Raw genomic sequence first — 12315 nt, forward strand, 5'->3', positions numbered from 1 at the left:
GTACTAAAACCTACTTCAGTGAGCATGAACATTTTCTGCAACCAGAAGCAAAGACCGTTTTCACATGTGTTTAACATACAAGTTATTTCCTAATGTGATTGCAAAATCTATGCAATGTAACAAAAACTCATTTCTATTAAGAAGTTAAAAAGTTTTAAGTTAAAGGAGTGGGAAATATGGAATCCCTTAAGTGATGCCAACTCAATCTTTCCGCTACCATTGACTCCAGCATGGCAATGGCTTACGCTTAGATGTCTATCTCTATATTTGAACTAGCACAGTGCAAATTGGCAGACCAACTTACGATGTTGGATGAGATACATAGAATTGAAATATCAGTGAAACTATGGAGGGATGACAAACAGTCATATAGATCTAAGTAAAGTGTAGTACAATGTCTTTAGATGTGTTTATGTTTAGGTCCAGGCAATGCCTGAGAAACCCTGAATCACTAACATATTCTGGTATTTTTGGGGCTCAGGCATGCCATACGTTTTTCAAATTAGGATCATTTAAAAAAATAAAATGAAATGCACTACGTGCTAAGGCAGGCCATTGTAGGGTTCTTCTGAGGATAAACATTCCAGTATTTTATCTGTGCAGCACAATGTGGGAGGCTGGCAGTGTGTGTGACAGCACATTGTACTGGTAATGGAATGTGTGTTGGGTAGGGAATCATGGGAGCAGCAGAGAAACAGTCCACATTTCTGTGGGGCCTGCCCTCCAATGCCAGGCATTTTACTAACAATATGTAAAATAAGGTAGGCTTTTGAGGGATACCCAAATATTGTGGCACGGAATTGATAAGTGAACAATACATTGTCAATTTTAAAATGTTTTCCATGTCCTACATACTATGTCTGATGACAGCAAACCAATCTTCTCATATTAAAGATGGTTTTGGATTAAATTATTTGTCATGAGAGCACATGGACCTACACTACATCGGCATTAGATGAAATTATGTCCTAAAACAATTCTTACTATTCTCACATGTAAGCTATAGAATCTGCAACAATGTTACTAAGGATAGGACAAAATATCTACATGCATACATAATTGAAACGATTTTGCAAAATAAAATAGCATTAATATAATATACAATTCACTTTATTTTCATACATTTGTTGCAGGGTTGGTTTGCCATCTTCTGTGGTTACCACTGCTGTTTATGGCTTGGAACATTAACAATTATGTATTAAATATCTGTGAGACATGCAGGCTACTATATAAAAATTGCATGAATTTATTATGCCAATTTTGTTCATAAACATTTGAGACCAATCAGTGATATAGTACATTGTTAAATGTATTAAAGAAAGGTGCATGGTCTGTGAGTGTTAATTTCTGCAGCAAAAGACAAAAAACTGCCAGAAAGTCTCTAAAAATCTAGAAGAAGGCACTCAGCATTCCACTTGTACAGTATTATTTGCCATAAATCCAGATTTATAGATAGGCTTTCCTCACGTATATGGAAGCTCATCAAAGTGTCTTCCACTAAGCTCTCAATAAAGAGAAATTAGCAAAGACATTTGCTAACAAGGAAAGCAGTCTACTCACAATCAGTGGCCAGAAATGGAAAATCAAATGTTTAATTGATTCTGCTGAAAGAGTGGATCCACTTCAGAGCGATTCTAACTTGATGAGAAAGTTGGAGGGATTGGGCAAAGTGATGGATTACATACTGCAGAAAATTCAACATCTGAAATAGTTGAACTTTAGTCATTTCTACCATTTCCATTTTCTAAACAAGGAATTGATTTAATGATTGGTAAACACTTTAAGAGACAGTTTTTAGATCTGGGTTAAAAATACGTATCTTTGCCTGCGCTATGCAATACAGCTGAGCACATCTGTGAATGCAATTGAAATGACAGAGGTGAATTTTGGAGTTGAAACAGGTAATGCAGTGTTGAATAAAGGGGCTTCTTGGGAGAGCCACCCACCTTGAAGGGTACCAAGGAGAGATGGACAGATGTGCAATGGCAGAAGAAACAGCAGGGGGGGAGCGCCTGAGTTATATTTGTGGGGGTACTTTCTGCATGACATCACTGGGGCAGGAGAGAGGCAAACAATTAGAAACTATTGAATTCTGTATGAATGTTCAGACCTACAGTGCAATTGCAACCGCAACACTAAAGTGTACCCTGTATCTGTTGAAGCCTTACTTTTGCTGGAAAACAAAAGATAAAAAACAGATTTGCTAAAAACATGTAAACAATTGTGATTTTCTATTGCTAAATAAACAAATATATTGAGTTATAAAAACAGTCAGAAAAAAATACTTGATTTGAAAATATTTTAAAATTTCTACTTGGCAGGTGCCTTTTCTTCCGTTTCCAGACAGCTGATTTAAGTGTTGCCTACCGTGGCTTTGAGAACATGCTCTTTGTACTCGCGGAGTAACTCCTCATTCTCAGTCAAGGAATAACCCAAAAGCCCATTTTGCAAATAATCTTCAATGTCTTTTTTGAACCAACATGTCACCTGCAGAAAAAAGGTACATTTGAAGTAAAGATTTTTCTTCAATATTATGATATGTCACCACTACCTTTAAAGTAAACCAGCGGTAATGCCAGAAATATACAAATAAAGTGAATCACAAATTAATTTGTCATAGTCATCCATTGAGATACTTTCATCAAAAGTGTTGTACAAAACTTCTTTTAAAACCCAAAATACTGTAATTTCCCTTTTTCCAAAATTCCATTTAATTCCTATGGGAATTCTATGTTTAAACTTGTAGAAGTCGCCTTCCTCGAAATACAAATGTAACTGAAAAAAACTGGCTCGGGAAATGGTCATTATTAGGACGTCATGTATTGTTCCCCAACCCCCGGGCCGCGGACCGGTGCCGGTCCGTGGATCAATCGGCACCGGGCCGCCCCACTGTGGCGGGCGGTAAATGTTTGATAATTTTTCCGTGGCCCGCTTGTCACACAATGGGACAAGCAGGCCACGGAAAAATTATCAAACATTTTCCGGTCCGCGGCGATAAAAAGGTTGGACAACACTGATGTATAGTATCATGTCTAGAGAATGGCCCATCCACAGTCAGTAATTTGGCTTTCTCCCAACTCCCTGCCATTATTGAGCTGTTAGCCCAAATTGCCTACTAAGGAATTACAATAGTAAGAAAGAGCAAGATTGTGGTTTAATAGAACAGTTTTTCTACTATGCTATCTCCTACCCTCTGCCCTCCAATTGGTTAATGTTTCTCCTGATGCATAAATACAATGGCAAAGATGTACTGTAGACCTGCCATCTGCAAAATAAACCATGACCAGAAAGTTTTTATTTTGTACCCAAGGCAGTTATCAGTTGCTCATGCATTTCTATTTAGATTACTGGAAAGGGAAGTGAGGCATTGGAGTATAACTAAGCATGTCATGACGAACATAAAGCGGTTAAAAAATCTGGAAACAGCCTTTACAGCACAGCCTTTAACATGCAGGTCCTTTACCACACAGGTAAGTACTGAGCAGGTAAGTATTTTTAACCTTTACCACACTGGTAATAATGTATTTTGTCTTGAAAGACATCATTTTTATGTTATTTAAAAAAAAAACAAGGGCGTAAAGGGAAGAGGTGTTATTTTAGGGTTTGAGTTGGTAGAAGTAAAGGGAGGTAAGGGCAGTTTTAGGTTCAGGAGTGGGAAGAGGTAGAGGGAAGTAGGGTTAATTTTAGGGTAAAAGGTATTTTTAGGGTTCTGGGGAGGTGAGAGACAAAGGGAGATTAGGAGTAACAACAAAAATGAAGTGTTCTCCCAAAAAGAAAGAAGTGATGCAAATAGATGGACTCGCCTAAGAACAAAAATATATTTCCACTACAACATTTCAGCTTCCACCTTCCTCAGGTAGTACAACATTGTTTGCTCAGTGACTGCACAACTGACTACTGGATTTTCAAAATGCATAATGAATGAAGATTCCATTTGAAATGTGGATTAATGCAGTACTGAGCTCTCATAAGGTATTTGGTAATCATGTGGTATTGCCAGTATTGATCAGTCCATCCGGATGCAATGATTTTAAATGCTACATTCAGACATTTTCTCTGAATTCCAGTAGTTCCTCCTTTAAGACATGCTCCACAGGAAACATCTTCTAATTTCATAGCAAATGGTCAACAAGGTTAAAATGATTGGCTACAGGCTGGTCCAGTTTCTTATTAATTATTGCTGATTTGAGATACCTGAACCGCGTACAGGGGTTGTTCACTGTTTTGTGTTTTATCAGTTTTGGCGTTGGTATTTAATCACATACAAAATGAATGTTGATGGACATTTATGATGGTGTCTAATAGTTTCTCCTTGTAATATGACTTGTTACTGATAACGTTTGTAAAAGGTTTTCAGGTATGATGCACCTTTTAAGAACAAAACAATGAACCCCAGCATTTTTTACAGCTTTGTCCAGTTCAGCTCTCACAGTCATTGATCCTAAATTGGGAGCTCTGCAACTAGCCATTTTGAAAGACCCTTTTTTGCAGTTTTTCACAAGTGAATAGTAAGGAACAGGTTTTTTCCCATTATGTTTTTGGAGTTAGAAGATAAAGGATGATAGTCAAACACAAATGGGATTCTGTCACTGTTGTGTCTGCTGTTGGGATGTCAAATAAATGCTTCCCTGGGTAACTGCAAAGACTTGTCAGTTTGTTGCTGTATGATGTGCAGAGGACAGCCTCATATTTGTATTAATCTAACAAGTTCCTGTCAATGTTTTTTATAAGTGTTCTCATTGCTGCAGATACACCTTATTCTGATTCTGAGTGCTTGGCTCTAGATGGTGCTGAGTTTAGTGTGGTAACTTGAAGTTCAGTTTAGATACACATGAGTATCTATAGTCTTCTGGTACAGATCAGTTTCAATTTTCTATCCATGAAAATGGATAATATAATGTATTACCTACTGGCAGTCACCAGTAGGTAGTTATAGTTAGGACCATTTTTCTATAGAAAAACTGTTTTTTGACTTGCCTATATCTTTGGCATCATTTGATGAATCTTCATGAAATTTTCCCCCCAAAAAGTGGCCCGGTGATTCTTGTTGCGCACGGGAAATTTCAGGGTGATCCGTCAAGCGGGGGCTGAGAAAAAGGGGGCTAAAAAAACATTGCATTTCCCATGTTAATTATCATATGACCTGTCAATATGTCTACAGTCCGAACCACTGGACAGAATTACACCACATTTGTCAGAAAGCTAGCTGCCAGTACATAGATTGTGCTGTTTGTTATTTGGTGTAAATCTATCCAATAGTTTAGGAGATAATTAAGGGCAAATAAATGTTATATCTCTGGCAGCGATTATTTGCGAAAAGTGTGAATTTTTGTGAATACGCATGCAAAAAGTAGCATTGTAATTGGCTGACCAGAGCCTGACTAGAAAGTTGCGACCACCATTATATTTCACTGGACACTGCCCCCGGGCTGAAAAATGAAAATGGCATAATGGGTCAGGGTGAAGGTAACCTGACCCAAGGGTTTGATATAGGTGTGTTTTAGGGGCAAATTATAGGTTTAATATAATTTTGCATCACGGCATGCGATATTCGAAATAAATTCACAAATTTTGACAAATTTTCATGATTTATTTGCAAAATATTTACGATAATGGAAGAATTTGAAAGAAAAACCACAGACTCATTCATACACTAATTCATTCACTCATACGTGCACTCAGAGGCTCATGCTCCCACTCACACACCCACTCATGCACCTACTCAGACCCACTCATAGACTCATACAACCACTTTCAGACCCGCTCAGACACTTACACACCCACTCACACATCCACTGACAGAGACAGGCCCTGTGGCCAACCTGCGCACGGCCAAAGACCATGGGTGGGGCAGAGTTGGGTGGTTTTAAGGGCTTGGCTGTAAGGCCTGACTGCAAGGCCCGGCCTTGCGACCAACCCCTGCTGCACACAGCCAAAGGCAGTGCACGGCAGGGGTTGGAATAACATAGTAATTAAAAGTACTTTACATTTAAAAAACCATAGAAATTCACTGAAAAAAACAAAGGTTACAGGGACATTATAGTTAGGTTCTGTATTTACTTGTACAAAACCATAGAAATTCAGCAGTTATAGTTAGAGTTCTTTCAAGTAACTATAACTCATGCCCTAAGGTAGCTATAATTTGCGCCTTCGCCAAGCATAGCACCTAACTATAACGTCCCTGTAACCTTCGTTTTTTTCATTGAATTTCAATTGTTTTTTTAAACGTAAAGTAAGTTTAATTACTATACATTAATTCAGCCACTGCCGTGTGCAGAGCCTTCAGCCATGCTCGGCGGGGATTGACCGCAGAGCTTGGCCGCAGCCAACACCCCATAACCACTGAACCCTGCATCACACACAGCCTTTAGCCATGTGCAGGGGGGTTGGGTCTCAGCAGCAGTTGACAAGAAAGAACCCACTCATCACAATCACTACATGAGATATTGTGCTTGAAAAGGCAAGGATGCAAACATCTCCATCAAGAATTACAGATAGTTTTTCAGGGTGGAAATGCAGGGAAAACACACTTGTTTTACCTTGGCCATGCACACAAAGTTAAGCTGATTAGTACTTTCCAGAAGTGGAGCTTCAACGTGGGCACCTACTTTGTTTGTATGTGTAAGTGCTTGCCACTGAATTTTAATTTCGGTAAAATGAGCATTATTACAGAATGAATCTTGCCTTGCGTATTTATCCAAAAAGAGGGCACCTTTCTGCAAAATGTCTACTCAACTGGAATAATTTCTACTGGCTATTTAGTGAGTGCTACCTCTTTGGGTAAATGTATAGTGAATCTCCTACACTACAGCTGCGTGAAGGACAGCAAGGAGAGTTCTCTTGTGCATTTGTAACTCTGTCAATGTGATTGTTCCTTGAGCATCTTCATTAGATAATTTCCAAGGTGGAACTGCAAATCTGCAGCTCCACCATGCTTTCTTTTTTTTAAATTTGGGGGACCATAGGAGGAGCCTTAAGGTCCCTAGGGCTCCCGACTCCTGCTGGAGCTGGCATTGTCCCTGTTTAAAATAGCAGCTCCCTGCTTGCAATTGCCACGGGAGGTAGCAAGAGCTTGTCCGGGGGGGGGGGGTGGCATTCCCAAGGCACATCTATGGCTCCATGAGGGGGGCCATGCATTGGGGGATGGGGTCCCTGAACCTTTTTAGGCTTGAGGAGGGGGCCATCCTCCCCCTTTCAATAGATTTCAGCCCTGGAAGATGGGGTCCCAGGGTCCTCTCAGAGGCATCACCGTGGGAAGGGAAACAGATCTGAAGTCCACTCCCAGTCGGTGGGAGCATTTTTCATGCTCCCACCCACTGGGAGTGGACTTCATGTTTGCTCTCGCTTGGCAGGAACTTTGAAATTGCTCCCGCCAAGCGAGAGCAAACAGAGGTTTCCCTGACCACAGCAGTGCTGACAGGGAAACTGCTGTGTCCAAGGAGTGGGTGCCCCGGGACATAGCAGGTGCCGACACTCAAGGAGGGGGTCCCCATGGCCATTAATGGCACTGGGAGGGGGCAACCCTCCCCTTATTAATTGTGGCCAGGCCCCTGAGGGATTGGGTCCCTGAGGCTGAAATCAGCCCTGGCATGGGGCCTCATACCCTCTCCCACCAAAAAAATGCTTTTCCTATGGAAACTAGGTCCTAACTATAAAATTGTATACATATATATATATATATATATATATATATATATATATATATATATATATATATATATACATATACATATATTACCTAGTGGTGCTCGCCACTTGGTAGTTATAGTTACAACCTAGTTTCTATATAAAAAGCGTTTTTTTACTTGCCTTTATCTTTGGCGTGCTTGACGAATCTTCATGAAATGTTCTATACAAATTTGCCAGTTCCGTCAGCTGCTGCCTGGAAAGTTTTGGAATGATTCATCCATAGGGGGCCTGTGAAAAAAGGGGATTCCCAAAACACGATTTCCCCATTCATTTTTTCATAGTGACTTTGAACAGCAGTAGCGCAAAAACTACTGGACAGAATTTCACCAAATTTAACATGAAGGTAGGTCCTGGTCCAGAGTGCTTTTTTTATTTTTGTGTATTTCCGACAGTAGTTTTTGAGAAATTAAGGGGAAAACAAATTTGTATATCTAGGGATGTGAAGGATCCGAGACCCCTAATGATCTCATTGGATTGCCTGATAACACTTCAGCCAAGTCCCAAAATAAAAGTAAAAAAAAAAAAAAGAAAGGGGCCAGGGTACGCACATCCTGACACCTTAGCTCTGGTGGTGGGGTCCTAAAGAGACCCCCCAGGGCTAAAAATATCTACGGGACCCCCACACCCTGGGGAACACCACCCCCAGGGCTAAGTTCTTGTTGGAAGGAGGGTGCGCTGTCCCCCTCTTGGAGGCACAGATATCCCTGGGGACCGTCACCCCCCAGGGCCACCTCCTGCTATGTCTCAGAGTGCCCAACCCCGGGAAACATAGTTGTTTGCTGTGGCTTGGTTGCAGCTTTGCGAACGTTTTGCGAAGATTTGGAAAATTGCACTAAAGTTATTAGCAAAGAAAAACCCTTTCTTCCTATGGAAACTCTGACTTACATATAACTAAACAGTGACAACCAGCATTGTGGAAAATATGCATGCTTGTACTGGACATCAACAGGACATATCCAGACTCTGATGTGAGTCACCCTCCATATAAGCTAAATGATCTACACCTTGATGCAGCTAGGAACTCAGCAACAGCAAATATTCTATTTGACATTAGAAAAAGAAGTGGGGGTCCACAAGTGTACACAGCTGCAAGACTACATGATCATCCCTGAAAAAACTCCACACCACACACAGGTAGTTCATCACACCACAGCACACACAGGCAGTTCATTATCATTAGGCTCCAAATAGCCTCGGGGTGCTCTTCAAAGCCATCAATCACGTTTTGGACGGTGGTAAACTAAAGTAAAAACGTGTTATTTATTCATTCACTCTTTTTGGGTCAGGCAAAATAATGGCAAAGCCGCCAAAGGCCATTACTCTGTTGAGCCTTCAGAGGTGTATATCAGCAACAGCAGATACAGAGTAGTCTCCGCCATTCCTATAGTAATTTCCTAGTTCTCAGGCAACCCTTTGGGGGGAAAACTTTGACTCCCGTGCCATTTACAAATCCTTAATATACCCAGGCTTTTGGCACTGGTAATTAGAGGTGCTGGTCAGGGCCACTGGAATTATGCGGCAAAAGAGGTGCAAATTATGTGGCAGGGTTGAGTAAATTATGTGGCAAGAAAAGGCAAAATATGCAGCATAATACAGCACATTCTTCATCATTTTTAAACTTGGTAGCACTGTCTGACCAGTGGTTGCATCTCATTAGTACCAGTTTAATACCCAATACAGCAATACGCAACAGAAAGGTGACCAGTCCAGCTTTGCAAAGGGCCTTCCACTGCACGGCAACACATGTTGCTGCATTTTTAGTAACTTTTGAACCATTTGAGTGTGAGAAAGGTCCTCTTTTTGACATGGTTAGCCCCCACATTTGCCTCTTATTTGATGGGGTCTCATGTTGTTAGTACCCAGGGTCCCTGCTAACCAGATTCCCTGGGCCAGATCTTCTTCCCAAAACTGTTGTGATGCATTGGCACTATCGGAAACACCTTTAGGTGCCACTATAAGTCACTAGTAAATGGTACTATGGTACCCAGTGCATGAGGTGCTAAGGGTAGGCTTCTGAGGTCAGCAGCACAGATTGTGCCACTCTGAGGGACCATGCATCCAAGTGCACCCACCACTGCCATTGCAGGCTGAGTGTCCTGGTGCAATCCTCAATTGCAAATCTGACATGGCATATAGCCTGTGTGCCCTGTCCACTATACACTGCATGCAATATAGGTAAGTCACCCCTCTGGGAGGTCTTCCAGCCCTAAGGCAGGGTGCACCATACTGCATGTTTGGGCAATAATGCATAGATGCATGAGAAATATGCCTCTACTGTGTCCCTGCCAAACCTTGGGCATAGTAAGTGAACAGAGCAGCCATTTTACATGCATGTGCTGGACACTGGTCAGTAAGAGTTTCACAGTTACACGGTGGCCACTCTGCACCCTGGGTTGTTTGGTATCAAATAATTCAGAATGATAAATCCAAACTGGTACCAGTATTGGATTACAAAATGTACCCAGGGGCCACCTTAGAGATGCCCCCTGCAAAACCTAACTACCCCGGCATGGTTGCTGGCCAGTCGCAACCAGCCTGCCACCACCAGACAGGGTTCTAGAACCCTGGTGTGACAGCATGCGCACTCTGGGTCCAGAGAACAAAGCTCTTCCTGGGCAGAGGTGTTACACCTCCTTCCCACGAATGTGCACAGCCCTGCCTATGAGCTTCAAAGGCCTTAGCGCCCTTGAAACACGACCCCAAGCCCTGCTGCTAGCAGCTGATGGCTGCCCCCATTGCAGACCCTCACTTCTGGCAAGAGCAACAGTGGGGAAATGCACAAAGGGCAGGAGGAGTGGCCATCTCCAGCTCTGAGATGTTGCATGCCAAGTGTCCCCTCCATTTAATTTTCCTCCATCTTGAATGGTAGAACAATATCCTGTCAGGAATGGGGAAGTGACCTCTGCCCACAGGAAGTGTCACATAGGTAGATGACCAATTGTTCACTAGTAGGTACTCCCCTTAAACGCCCACTACACTAAATGCAGTATTTAGTGGGCATCCCTAAACTGCAGATCAGACTCCAAGGACACAAGAAGACCAGCAATAAAAAAGACCCAAGGCTCGAGAACGTTATTCCTGCTGCACAAAGAAAAAGGCAACAAATCCTACCTGCTGAATCCAGGACTCAACAATCGCCGCTGAGGGGTTACTCAGACATCGGACAGACTCCAAAAATCCCCAGATGACCTCCATTCTTGTGAAAATTGGCAAAGATCTCCCTCCAGAGTGAGGGCATCACTATTTTGCAACAAAGACCCAAAGACCAGTGAAGTCAAATTCACTGACCGGCTGCTGATCAAGGAACGGGATGCCGCAGCCAGACCAAATTCCACCCAACAGACCTGGAGGACAAACTGTGTAACTGTGCCACGATTGGCGGCACTGCAACCTCGAGTGGCTGAACCGTGCTATAGCCCATGGTACTGGTCACTCAGCATTGGACACCAAGAAGAAAAGTCCACTCTGGACTCAAAAAGGACCAGGAGAAAGCCCCAGTCAAGTAACTTCTGAAACCACTAGAACCACCCACCAGAGTGGCTCTGCTGACCTGCAAGCGACCCTCAAAGTGACCTACCTCCTGCTTTCGAGGGCACCTTTGCGCACAGATATTGGCTCATCTATCTGTTCTGCACCCAGCTTCCCTGGGAATTGCACCAGAGAACCAGCTGTACTCTGAGAGTCCTCCACCCCTTGTGACCTCTGCACTCGAAGGAGATTCACCGGACTCACCTTGCAGTCCGCCTGTGCATTGCTTTTCCAAGTGGTCCCTTCCAGTGGTCCTGCACCAACTCTGAAAACGTTTCAGCAGCTCTTCCTGCCAAAACCGAGAACCACCTGAAGTTCTCTGGCTGGCCCACAGGAATTCTCAGCGACCTCGACCTATATGCAAAAGGAGACTTTGGTAAATGCATTGCCTGATTTTATATGCATTTTTTAAATGTTCTCTCTTTGATTCCTATGGTTCAAATTACGCACAAAAAGACTATGGGGGTCATTACAACCCTGGCGGTCAGCGTTAATATGGAGGTAAGTACTGCCACCATCTTATGACATTGGCGGATTTGGCTGAAGCCAACCCGCCAATGTACCGCCACAGTGGTAACAGCCGCCGGGCTGGAGATATCTATCTCCAGCCCGCGGCCGTCACTGTTCCACCTGCGGGATTATGACCCCACCTACCGCCATGGTTTTTGTGGCTTTCTTAACACCACCAAAACTATGGTGGTAGGCACTATCAGTGACAGGGAATTCCTTCCCTGTCACTGATAGGGGTCATCCCCCTCCCTCTCCAGTTAGCCCCCACTACCTCTCCAAAGCCCCCCCACTCACCTCACATTCATACCCCCTTCACACACACACACGCATACACACACCCATTCCCACATGCATCCACGCATGCATACACCTATTCACACACACATCCGCACACACTTTCATACATACACGCAGACACACATTTACATAACACAACATACACGCACTCGCACCTCCATACATGCACACACGCATTCAACATGCAACACACACCTGCATCCACGCACACACAAACATTCACACACCCCCACATACACACACAACACCCCCATTCCCCTCCCCTGTCAAAGACCCGACTTACCTGTGTTC

General features: G+C 42.9%; 1 protein-coding gene across 4 annotated transcripts in view; it reads right to left on the minus strand.

The window, feature by feature from the left end:
• The window catches only part of CCDC141 (coiled-coil domain containing 141), a 646235-nt gene that overhangs the window by 398366 nt on the left and 235554 nt on the right, over positions 1–12315 (minus strand). For all 4 annotated transcript variants that reach the window (XM_069225437.1, XM_069225436.1, XM_069225434.1 and 1 more), the window contains exon 7: positions 2368–2487. In XM_069225437.1, the coding sequence (XP_069081538.1) occupies positions 2368–2487 (120 nt within the window). The remainder of the gene's footprint in view (positions 1–2367; positions 2488–12315) is intronic.

Source organism: Pleurodeles waltl, chromosome 3_1, assembly GCF_031143425.1.
Source record: "Pleurodeles waltl isolate 20211129_DDA chromosome 3_1, aPleWal1.hap1.20221129, whole genome shotgun sequence".
Lineage (NCBI taxonomy): Eukaryota > Metazoa > Chordata > Amphibia > Caudata > Salamandridae > Pleurodeles > Pleurodeles waltl.